Here is a 12472-nt window from a genome sequence, read left to right on the forward strand (position 1 = left end):
AATGTATGTGCACCTTGACTCCACCAGCAGAATTGTGAGTGCAGCTCTGGAGTATAATACAGGATGTAACTCAGGATCAGTACAAGATAAGTAATGTATGTATACAGTGACCCCACCAGCAGAATAGGGAGTACAGCTCTGGAGTATAATGCTGGATGTAACTCAGGATCAGTACAGGATAAGTAATGTAATGTATGTACACAGTGACTGCACCAGCAGAATAGTGACTACAGCTCTGGAGTATAATACAGGATGTAACTCAGGATCAGTACAGGATAAGTAATGTATGTACACAGTGACTCCACCAGCAGAATAGTGAGTACAGCTCTGGAGTATAATACAGGATGTAACTCAGGATCAGTACAGGATAAGTAATGTATGTACACCGTGACTGCACCAGCAGAATAGTGACTACAGCTCTGGAGTATAATACAGGATGTAACTCAGGATCAGTACAGGATAAGTAATGTATGTACACAGTGACTCCACCAGCAGAATAGTGAGTACAGCTCTGGAGTATAATACAGGATGTAACTCAGGATCAGTACAGGGTAAGTAATGTATGTATACAGTGACCCCACCAGCAGAATAAGGATTACAGCTCTGGCGTATAATTCAGGATCAGTACAGGGTAAGTAATGTATGTACACAGTGACTCCACCAGCAGAATAGGGAGTACAGCTCTGGAGTATAATACAGGATGTAACTCAGCCGCAGTCTAACTGTATTCATGAGTGGACTGTTCTCCCGTCTTCCTCCTCACACCTCTCTGCAGTGGTCGACAAGCTGGTGTGTTGTCACTTTCATAGGGTAGTTCATTAAGTGGACAGATCTGCTTTGAACAGTGTCCTTTGTATGTCCATAAAGACTTAAAGTATGCCTAAACTTACAACTAAACTTTATTAAAACCTATTGTAAATGTGCTGGAAAGAATTTTTATAATATACTTACCTATTTATTTATTTATTTTTAACTGTCCCTAGGGAAATGGGTCCCTCAAGTTCAGGTGCAGGCCCCTTTCACACGAGCGAGTTTTCCCACACGGGTGCGATGCGTGAACACATACCACCTGTACTGAATCCTGACCCATTCATTTCAATGTACATGAGAGTTTTTTTTCACACATCAGTTCTGTGTTGCGTGAGAATCACAGCATGTCCTATATTCAGCGTTTTTTCACGCAGCCCTGGCCCCATAGAAGTGAATGGGGCTTCAGTGAAAAACGCATTGTATCCGGATGCAGTCAAGATGCAATGCGTTTTTCACTGATGGTTGCTAAGAGATGTTGTTTGTAAACTTTCAGGTTTTTTTTCGCACGCATGAAAAACTCTTCAGAACTGATTGCACCTGGGCGGAAAAAAACGTAAATACTGAACGCAAATGTAGACAAAACTGACTGAACTTGTTTGCAAAATATTATGAGTTTCACTGAACACACTGTGAACACATCCTGAGCCAGTCCGTATGGTTATTGTGAAAAAGGCTTTGGAATCCGAACTCTCGCACACTCCTGATGTACTGGAGTGTGGATTCCCCTGGAATCGCACTGAGAGCTGTACAGGCTGGAGGTTGCACATTACTAACGGCCATTAGCAGAGCGGCGCAAGCATAGGGCAGGAGCTCAAATAGGCTGTCCGGCTTTAGCAGAGCAGCAACGTGCTATCTTTGCCAGTCTTTAGCAAGGCAGCAGGGTTACAGGCAGGAGGAGCAATGTGTGCTGCAGCCTGTACAGCTGAGTGCGGCTCCAGGAGAATCCGTACTCCAGTGTGACCGATTGCCTCCAGAAGTCACTCAATTAGTAAATAGAGTCCACCTGTGTAATTTATTTTCAGTATAACTACAGCTGTTCTGTGAAGGCCTCAGAGGTTTGTTAGAGAACATTAGTGATCAAACGGTATCATGAAAACCAAGGAACACACCAGACAGGTCAGGGATAAAGTTGTGGAGAAGCATAAAGCAGGGTTAGGTTATTAAAAAAAAATATATATATATCCCAAACTCTGAACATCTTATGGTGTACATCCATCATCTGAAAATGGAAGGAGTATGGCACAACTGCAAACCTACTACCTAAACTGACAGCCTAGGCAAGGAGGACACTAATTTGAGAAGCAGCCAAGAGGCCTATGGTCACTCTGGAGGAGCTGCAGAGATCCACAGCTCAGGTGGGAGAATCTGTCCACAGGACAACTTGGAGTCATGTACTCCACAAATTTGCCCTTTATGGAAGAGTGGCAAGAAGAAAGTAATTTTTGAAGGAAAGCCATAAGAAGCCTCGTTTGTAGTTTGCCACAAGCCATATAGGGGACACAGCAAACATGTGGAAGAAGTTGAAAGTTGAACTTTTTGGCATAAATGCAAAATGTTATGTGGGGCGGTAAACACTGTACATCACCCTGAGCACACCATCCCCCTACGAAACATGGTGGTGGCAGCATTATGCTGTGGGGATGGTTTTCTTTAGCAGGAACAGGGAAGCTGGTCAGAGTTTATAAGAAGATGGATGGTGCTAAATACAGGACAATCCTGAAGGAAAACCCGGTAGAGACAGCAAAAGACTTTAGACTGGGGCAGAGGTTCAGCCTTCCAGCAGGAGAACAACCCTACACATACAGCAGGAGCTACAATGGAATGGTTTAGATCAAAGCATATTCATGTGTTAGAATGGCCCAGTCAAAGTCCAGACCTAAATCCCATTGAGAATATGTGGCAAGACTTGAAAATTGCTGTTCAGACATTCTCCATCCAATCTGACTGAGCTTGAGATATTTTGCAAAGAAGAATGAGCAAATATTTCAGCCTCTAAATGTGTAAAGCTGGTAGAGACCTACCCCAAAAGACTTGCAGCTATAAATGCAGTGAAAGGAGGTCCTACAAAGCATTGACTGAACACAAATGCACGCCAAACTTTCCAGATTTTTATTCATTACAAATTTTGAAAGCCATGTATCATTTTCTTTTCACTTCACACATACTTGCTACTGTGTGCTGGTCTCATAAAATCTCACTAAAATACAGTAAGGTTTGTGGGTGTAACGTAAAAAAAAGTGTGGGAAAAATTCAAGGGGTAGGAATACTTTTTTAAGGCACTGCAGATTTTTTATTTTTTTTAGCACATTTACAATAGATTTTAATTAAGTTTTATAGTAAGTTTAGGTACACTTTAAACCTACAGGTGGGACTACTACCTTTCATGTGCACTTTCAAGGGGTTTCCCAGGTACCTGCTATTAATGAGTCATCCTCAGGATAGGCCAGAATATCCAATTGGTGACGGTCCTGCACCCCACACTCCCACAGTCAGCTGCTCCCTCCAGCCTCCAGCATCGGAACTGACCCGTTGAAAGAAGCTGCGTTTCCTGTTCTATTCAAAGTGCAGGTTATTTAGGTCAGTGGGAGCTGAGCTGCAGTTACCCAACACGACCACTACAGAGCTGTACTTCGTGTTCCAGGACCTTCACCAGTCTGATATTAATGACCTATCCTGAGGATGTCCTCAATATCTGGAACCTGGACAACCATACTCACCTGGTCCTGCTGCTTGGTTCCGGCTACTAGTCTGTCTTCACTGGATTTCCAGTCCCCGACAGTTAGCTTCCTGCATGGACGTCCCCTTCTGCTTGGGGACAAGCCATTACTGAGGCCAGTCATTTGCTACAGCAGAGCATGTGACCACATCAGTGCAGGAGGTTGAAAGATGAGGACTGGACGTCTTGTTCAGACAGCAAGGGAGATAGAACTGAGCGGCGGGAAGCAGGTGACTACATATTTCTCCACAGGTACTACTGCTGAAGAGGAAGCGACAGATTAAAAAATACAACCACGGACAGGCACTTTAAGCTTTATTTAAATAGGACTGCTGGGTTACAGGTGGAGTTTCCCTTTTTATTGGGTGCTCTCATGGGTTCGCCACCCACTGAGCTGCTGCATGTGATGTTACTGAGTATTGTGTTTCTGCTCAATGTCCTGACAGGTAGAGCAGCTGAAAGAGGAACTGACTTCAAAGGAGAGCCAGGCGGAGGAGCTGAGGAAAAGAGTGTCAGCTCTGCAGACAGAGCTGTCTGGCGTAAGGCTCCCCGTTGTCTGTCCGCTGGCCTTTCCTGTCTCTTCCTGGCAGTCTGCACTGCCTCTAACACATCTCTCAACGGTTCTTGGGCCTCTGCCACTCACATTAACCTCTACACTCACACTGGAACTAGCTTTTCTTGTGGCACTGGCCCTTTAAGTCAGGAAATCCCTGGTACATATGTTGCCAAAATCTTAGTCATATCTGTATCTGACCACTCAACTGGCTGCCATTAGAGCTTCCAGTAACTTATTCACTCGGCTTTCAAAGATTTTGGAATGACAAAGCATCCCTAGCTCCCGTATTGCAGAATAAACCAGCTGGAGCTAGCCAATATGGCCGCCATTACAGCTCTCACATTGCAGGGCGTCCTTTTACTGAATGACAAGTCTGCCTAGTTCTGCATTGGAACAGGAGCTGGGGCCTGGAAAAGCTGGATAACCACCCCTGTGGTTACAGATATGACTATGTTTCAGATATGGATGTTTTAAAGGGCATCTGTCAGCAGATTTGTAGCTATGACACTGGCTGACCTGTTACATGTGCGCTTGGCAGCTGAAGGCATCTGTGTTGGTCCCATGTTCATATGTGCCCACATTGCAAAATATATGTAAATGAGCCTCTAGGAGCAGCGGGGGAGTTGCCATTACACCTAGAGGCTCTGCTCTCTCTGCAACTGCCGCACCCTCTGCACTTTGATTAACAGGACCAGGCAGGTGAGATCACATTTACACACTCTGGTCCTGTCTATCAAAGCACAGAGGGCGCAGCAGTTTCAGAGAGAGCAGAGCCTCTAGGTGTAACAGCAACGACCCGGTTGCTCCAAGAGGCTCATTTACATATATTAATACATCATTCTTCTCAGCGGGAAAGTATGCACAGGGGACCGGCACAGATGTCTTCAGCTGCCAAGCGCACGTGTAACAGGTCAGCCAGTGTCACAGGTACAAATCTGCTGACTGATGCCCTTTAAGGCTACTTTCACACTCGTGTTTTGGTTTCCGTTTGTGAGATCCGTTCAGGGCTTTCAGAAGAGGTCCAAAATGGATCAGTTTTGCCCTAATGCATTCTGAATGGAAAAGGATCAGCTCAGAATGCATTAGTTTGCCTCCGTTCAGCCTCCATTCCGTTTTGGAGGCGGACACCAAAACACTGCTTGCAGCGTTTTGGTGTCCGACTGACAAAACTGAGCCAAACTGATCCGTCCTGACACACAATGTAAGTCAATGGGGGTGGATCTGTTTTGACTGACACAATATGGCTATGTTAAAGATAATACAAACGGATTCATTCTGAACGGATGCATGCGGTTGTATTATCTGAACGGATTCGTTTGTGCAGGTCCATGACGGATCCGCACCAAACGCGTGTGAAAGTAGCCTAAGGGTGTGTATTTACTGGGGATATTTTGCACCTACAGAGGGCCGTCTGTTTAGGCCTGGTTTTATGTTTGTCTGGGTTTTATGGCATCTGTCTACTATCAAGAACCGCAGACATCAATGGCCTATGTCTTGTCTTCAGACTTGTTCAGTTTGTTCTTTCCTGCAGATCGGACAGGTCAAGCAGGAGCTCTCCCGGAAGGACACAGAACTGCTGGCCCTGCAGACCAAGCTGGAGACCCTCACCAACCAGTTCTCTGACAGCAAGCAGCACGTGGAGGTCCTGAAGGAGTCCCTGACTGCCAAAGAACAGCGGGCTGCTATCTTACAGACTGAGGTGAGCGGGCGAGTCATAGGCCGAGGGTTTAGCTGCACAATAACCACCATCTGTGTGAAGGATGCGAGAGGTAAATCATGGAAAAGTGGCTGGGGTTGGGTAGGAGAGGGCAGCTGATAAGCTTTTTAGATGAGTGGGTGCAATTATATAGTAAGCCCTATTTGGTGGTTGGAGTGCATGTCAGTGGTGCTAGACAGGTTATTCAGTAGGGTGTCAAGCATCATTGAGCGCCTATTGTAGGCACTGTGGGTATAAAAGGGCAGGTATGATGGAGTTATTGGGGAAAATACTTGAATTTGTTGGGTTTAGTTTTCCGGTATTGAGATCAGTCATAGAGGCTCAATACCGTAAAAAACGCTCAATTTTGTCCCTATTAATTGTCAATGGGGACTGAACTGAACAGAACAGAATGCTCGTAAATGCATTCTGTTCCGTTTAGTTGTGTTCCCAGACCGGAGAGCAAACCGCAACATGTTGTATTTTGCTTTCCGTCCTGGGATGTGGAGCAAGATGATCAGGCATGACCCCCAATGCAAGTCAATGGGGACGGATCCGTTTTCTCTGAACACAATAGAAAACGGATCGGTTTCCAATGGACTTTCAATGGAGTTCATGACTGACCCGTCTTGGCTATGTTAAAGATAATACAAACGGATCTGTTTATAACGGATGCAGACGGTTGTATTATCAGTAACGGAAGCGTTTTTGCTGAATCCTTCCGGATCCAGTAAAAACGCTAGTGTGAAAGTAGCATTACAGAGGGTATGGTCATAAGGTTTGGTGGATCGAGCTAGAGCTTATGGCCATTGGGTGTGATGGGTGGAGCTAGAAGGTATGGACATTGGGTTTGGTAGTTGGATTTAGAGGGTATGGATATTGGGTTTGGTGGGTAGAGCATACTGAATTTGATGAGTGGGTTTAGGGAGCATGACATATTTAAATTTGCTGGATGGAATCAGACAGCAGAATTATTAAAATGGTTTTAGGGGATAACTTTCTATAACCGAAATACCCCTTTAGGGGCCATTCACACGTCCGTAGTGTATTGCGGATCCGCAGTACACCTGGCCGGCACACCCATAGAACTGCCTATTTTTGAATAGGACATGTTCTATTTTTTTTTTTTCCGGAGCCGCAGACCGGAAGATCGGGGGCACGCTCCGGAAATGCGGATGTGGACATTCCTGACCCATAGCAAATGAATGGGTCCACACCCATTCCGCAATTTGCGGAACGGATGCGGACCCATTCTACGGACGTGTGAATAGACCCTAAGGATAGTGGGTGAAGTCAGAGGATATACTCATGTCTACAGGTGGATGCACTCCGCCTGCGGTTGGAGGAGAAGGAAACGATGCTGAACAAAAAGACAAAGCAGATCCAGGAGATGTCTGAGGAGAAGGGCACTTTATCTGGAGAGATCCACGATCTCAAAGACATGCTGGACGTGAAGGAGAGGAAAGTGAACGTGCTGCAGAAGAAGGTGAGGGATTTTCTTTTACAAGGTCTCTGCTTTCTGTTAATGAGTTGGAGCATTAAATCCTATCCTAATACTTCTCATAGCTGAAGCTTTGATACAGTTGTGTCCCGTCTATGCAGTGTTCTGCGAGGTAATCACATCAGCATCAGGCATCTCTCTCCTATGCTGATAGTTTGTTGCAAGGTATCAGTGTGGGTAATAAGTATCAAACAATAGACAGTGGAGGAGATTTAGCAAACTGGTGTACAGAAAAACTGGCTTAGTTGCCCATAGCAACCAATCGGCTTCTACCTTTCCTTTTGGTGGAATCTGGTTGCCATGGGCAACGAAGCAAGTTTTCCTTTACACCAGTTTAATAAATCTCCCCCAGTTGAGTGCAGCAGATCCTTGTGTGAAATCTATTACAGATAGATGGCATGACATTCCCTTTAAATTGCCATCCTCAACAAATAACATGTCCACAGTTAATGCTTTGTACCCTTGGTAGAAAACCTAGATTGAAAGCCGCTATGGAGACATAGACATGTCCAGGTGTTACATGTGAGCAGTATGTAGCACAGTACTGGCTGTCGCCAGTAGATGGCAGTGTCTGACCACACAGCTTTATTTCTCAGTATTGCTGTCTCTATGAATTAGACTTGCATGAAACAGATCTGGCAAGCTGTTAGATCCGTCCCTGCCGGGCTCTGCCATGCGCTGTCTGCCGGATCTGTTTCATGCAAGTGTGAAACATGCCTTAGCGATCCCTATTCAGATGCAGCAGTGGATATACATGGCATGACTTGCTGGGACATCACACCACAGACTAGGTAGGTTAGCTGTATATAACGTCACATCTTTTGTACAACTGTGGTCTTAAGGGCTCATGCGCACAAACATATTTTTTTCCGTGTCCGTTAATAATAATAATAATAATAATTATTATTTATTTTATTTTATTTTTTGAACCCTGTATGCGGAACCATTCATTTCAATTGGGCCGGGGGGGGAAAACGGAAATTACTGAGTGTAGGTGGAAGAAGTCTAAGCTATTCGTGGATCTTTCAGTCCTCCAGCACACAATGTTTTGCTGAATGTGGCTCTTGGTTATATTTGATAACTTGGAGAAGCAACTCAGGCTAGAGGCTCCCGCTATTACCTAAACACTCTAATAGGGGTTTATTCTTTAAACATTTGCTCTGTTTCCTGTTTTGAGGGACTTCCAGACCCCTTCCTCTTATTAAGACTCTCTACCTGGGTTTATTACACATCTGAAGATGTTCAAATTCTCCTTTAGAAAATAATTAGTTGAGTTATTATTTAAAGAGGTTTTCTCCTCTCAGACAATGGGGGCATATCGCTAGGTAATGCCCCCATTGTCTTTTATAGGCTGCTAGGACCTGCACCTAAATCGAGAACAGAGCCCCGAAAGTGAAGGAGAGCACACTGCGCATGCGCAACCGCCCTCCATTCATTTCTATGTGGCCACCGAAAATAGCCTAGCACTGGTTCGGCTATTGCCGTCTGCCCCATAGAAATAAATAGGAGCATGGGCTGCGCATGCGTTGCACCCTCCCATTCACTTCTATGGGAGAGGCGGGGATTAGCGCTTGGTGATGGATGGACCCCGGGAAATCTGGGGTCCTCCAGCCACAGCGCTCCCCGCTCAGTTCTCGATATAGGTGAGGGTCCCAGCGGTTCTGAAAGGAGTCTCCAGCCTAATGTTAAAGGATATGGACACCTTTTGTAAAAAAAAAAAAAAATAATAATAATAATAATTTCTCCAATCATTTTTGTTGTACAGCCCGCTGTGCTTCCTATGTACAGCAGGCTGCTCTCAGAGAGTTTACAGAGAATCCATCATCTGACGGATTTTCTGTAACTCCTCCTGTGTGCACATGGAGCGCGCACTCCTGGCCATCCTCACCTCCATACAAGCCATCACCCCCCTCCCCTTTATAATTGCAACAGTTGACATTCTGTTTGAAACGGCCGGCATCGATGGCTGTTTAACCCCTTCCATGCCGTGGCCCTTAGAGACCGCTGCGTAGAGGGAATAACCATCGGGCTGCTGCTCTGCTCTGCTGTGACTAAGCCAAATGCTTGAAGGGTAAACTGAGGGAGGGAACTCCCTCCCCCATCAGGCCGCTGCGCTGCTGTGGCAGCATCCCCATGGTTACCATGGCAACCGATGCCTTCACAGGCATCCGGATTGCAATGGTATAGCTGAGCATGATCAGGCTTACTGTGAATGACAATACACTGCAGTACAGTGTACTGCAGTGTATTGTAGAGGCATCAGACCCACTGGATCTTCAAGAACCAAGTGGGTCTGAGTAAAAAAAGTGTAAAAAAAAATAATAATATTCTAACTTGTTCCTATATCCGTACATAAATTGGTTAAAAATGTAAACAACAAACAAAAAAAAAATCATGCTTTGTATCGCATCCGCATGGTGAACTCCATAAAAAAATTATAATGAAAAACTATGATGGAATTGCAATTTTGCCCACCGCACTTCCCACTAAATTGTATCAAAAGTGATCAAGAGTCTTATGTACCCTAACATAGTACCAATCAAACCGTCATCTCATCCCGCAAAAAATGAGCCAATCGACATAAGACAATCGACCAAAAAATAAAAAATATGTGGCTTTCAGAAAATGGAGACTCTAAAACATGATTTTATATTTTTTTTTTGTTTCAAAAATGCTCTTATTGTGTAAAACCGAAATATATACCGTATATGTATGTGTGTGTGTATATGTATATATGTATATATATATATATATATATATATATATATATATATATATATATATACACATATACAGACGTTAGGCATCGATGCGTCCGTAACAATCTGCTGTAAAAAAAATATCACATGCGCTAACCAGTCTGGTGAACGCCGTAAAAAAAATGAAATAAAAACCGTGCCAAAAAAGCTATTTTTTTTAAATCCCCATACAACACAAAAAGTGTAATACCAAGCGATTAAAAATTCAAATCTGCCCTAAAATAGTACCAATCGAACCGCCATCTCATCCCGTAAAAAATGAGCCCCTACCTAAGACAATAGTCCAAAAAATAAAAAATAAAATGGCTTTCAGAAAATGGAGATACTAAAACATGATTTTTTTTGTTTCAAAATGTTTTTATTGTATAAAATAAAATTTTTGAAAATGCACATATTAGGCATCACTGTGTCCGTAACAACCTGGTCTATAAAAATAGCATGTGATCCAAACCGTCGGGTGAACGCCGTAAAAAAAATGTGCCTAAAAAGCCATTTTTTTTAATCACCTTACATCACAACAAGTGTAATACCAATCGATCAAAAATTTATATGTGCCCCAAAATGGTACCAATCAAACCATCATCTCACCCTGCAAAAAATTAGACCCTACCTAAGGCATGATTTTTTTATTTTTTTTTAACGCTTTTATTGTGTAAATCCAAATTTAAATAAAAAATAGACTTATTAGGTATCAATGCGTCATTACGACCTGCTCTATAAAATATCACATCTACTCTATTACATCTACTTTTTGTAAAAAAAAAATAAAAATAAAAAATGCCATTTTTTGTTTACCATGCCTCGCAAAAAGCGTAATATATGACGCACACAACAATGCACAACTACCTCTAGCAAAAGATTTATATGCTGCAAGAATAACCCAAATATCTATAACAGTGGCAGCACATCAGGCCAAATATCAATATGGAGATGCAGGCCAATGGACGCGGCAACAAATCCATATAAGAGTAAAAAATAAATAAATGGCAGTACTCTAAAAAAAAAAATTAGTGAAAAGAAAAACACTTTATTGACTCCTCTGGTCGCAACTAGGGATGAGCGAACTTGTGTTTTAAGTTTGGCGTACAAGGTTCGGGTTATGTAAGAATTCCGTTATGGATTCTGCTACCTCAGACCATAACTAAGGGTCCATTCACACGTCCGCATCCGTTCCGCAATTTTGCGGAAGGGGTGCAGACCCATTTATTTTTAATGGGGCCGCAAAAGATGCGGACAGCACCACCATGTGCTGTCCGCATCCGCACTTCCGTTCTGCGTCCCCTCAAAAAAATAGAACATGTCCTATTCTTGTCTGCACGGGCAAGAATAGGCATTTCTACCATAGTGCCGGCCTTGTGCGGTGTCTGTGTTTTGCGGATACGCAATTTGCAGACCGCAAAACAGTTGCGGACGTGTTAATGGACCCTTATGGTCGTTGGTAGCAGAATCCATAATGGAATTCTTAGATAACCTGAACCTTGTATGCCGAACTTGAAACACAAGTTCACTCAACACTAGTCACAACGTTTTAGCTCATAGCTTGAAAAGAGACTCTGTGAATAAGCTGAAAACAGTGCGAACACAGGAGTGAATAAAGTGTTTGAGTGCGGAGATAGATATATAGATATATATATTTAAAGGAATTCAGGGCAGCACACCTTGTAACAAGCAGATGGGTGCCAGCGGTATTACACTTTACCAAAGTGAAGATCCAAAATTAATAAATACACCGCAGCACATCCGATTGGTGAAAAACAGTGGGATCCTTTCTTTATTTACCCATGCAATGTTTTGGTCCACTTGCTCGGACCATTCTCAGTTTAAGGCCCCATGCACACGGCCGTGTGCGGGCCGTGGAACCGCGGCCTGGATCCCTCCTGAGAGCAGGAGCGCACGGCGTCACTGGTTGCTATGACGCCGTGCGCTCCCTGCTGCCGGCACAGTACAGTAATACACTGGTATAGATCATACCAGTGTATTACTGTATTGCGGCGGCAGCAGGGAGCGCACGGCGTCATAGCAACCAGTGACGCCGTGCGCTCCTGCTCTCAGGAGGGATCCAGGCCGCGGTTCCACGGCCCGCACACGGCTGTGAAACACGGCCGTGTGCATGGGGCCTAAGACCACTTAAAAAATGGCAAAAAAATCATATTTAGCATGGCTGGATCTTAACAAGGTTCCAAGTAGAGCTTCAACATGCAACAAGAAGAAATGGGAGTGAGACAAAACATTTTTTGAGCATTCAATTTAATGAAAACAACGAATAAACTGAAACAGGCTGTTTTTCAGCTGATCAAGTTTAGGACCACACCTCCCCCAAAAAACTAACCCCCCCCCAAAACAGAAATCCAGCTTCCAAATATGAGCTCAGTAATGAGTAGATCCGCCGTTATTGTTGATCACTTCAAAAATTCGTTTCGGCATGCTTGATGCA

The 12472-nt window shown here is 43.9% G+C and overlaps 1 protein-coding gene across 1 annotated transcript in view; it reads left to right on the top strand.

Annotated features, from left to right (window-relative positions):
- ERC1 (ELKS/RAB6-interacting/CAST family member 1) overlaps nucleotides 1-12472 on the top strand; it is a 132146-nt gene that overhangs the window by 47651 nt on the left and 72023 nt on the right. The window contains exons 6-8 of the mRNA XM_044277489.1: nucleotides 3973-4065; nucleotides 5614-5781; nucleotides 7097-7264. Coding sequence (XP_044133424.1) covers nucleotides 3973-4065; nucleotides 5614-5781; nucleotides 7097-7264 — 429 coding nt within the window. The remainder of the gene's footprint in view (nucleotides 1-3972; nucleotides 4066-5613; nucleotides 5782-7096; nucleotides 7265-12472) is intronic.

This window comes from Bufo gargarizans, chromosome 2 (genome assembly GCF_014858855.1).
Source record: "Bufo gargarizans isolate SCDJY-AF-19 chromosome 2, ASM1485885v1, whole genome shotgun sequence".
Taxonomy (NCBI): Eukaryota; Metazoa; Chordata; class Amphibia; order Anura; family Bufonidae; genus Bufo; species Bufo gargarizans.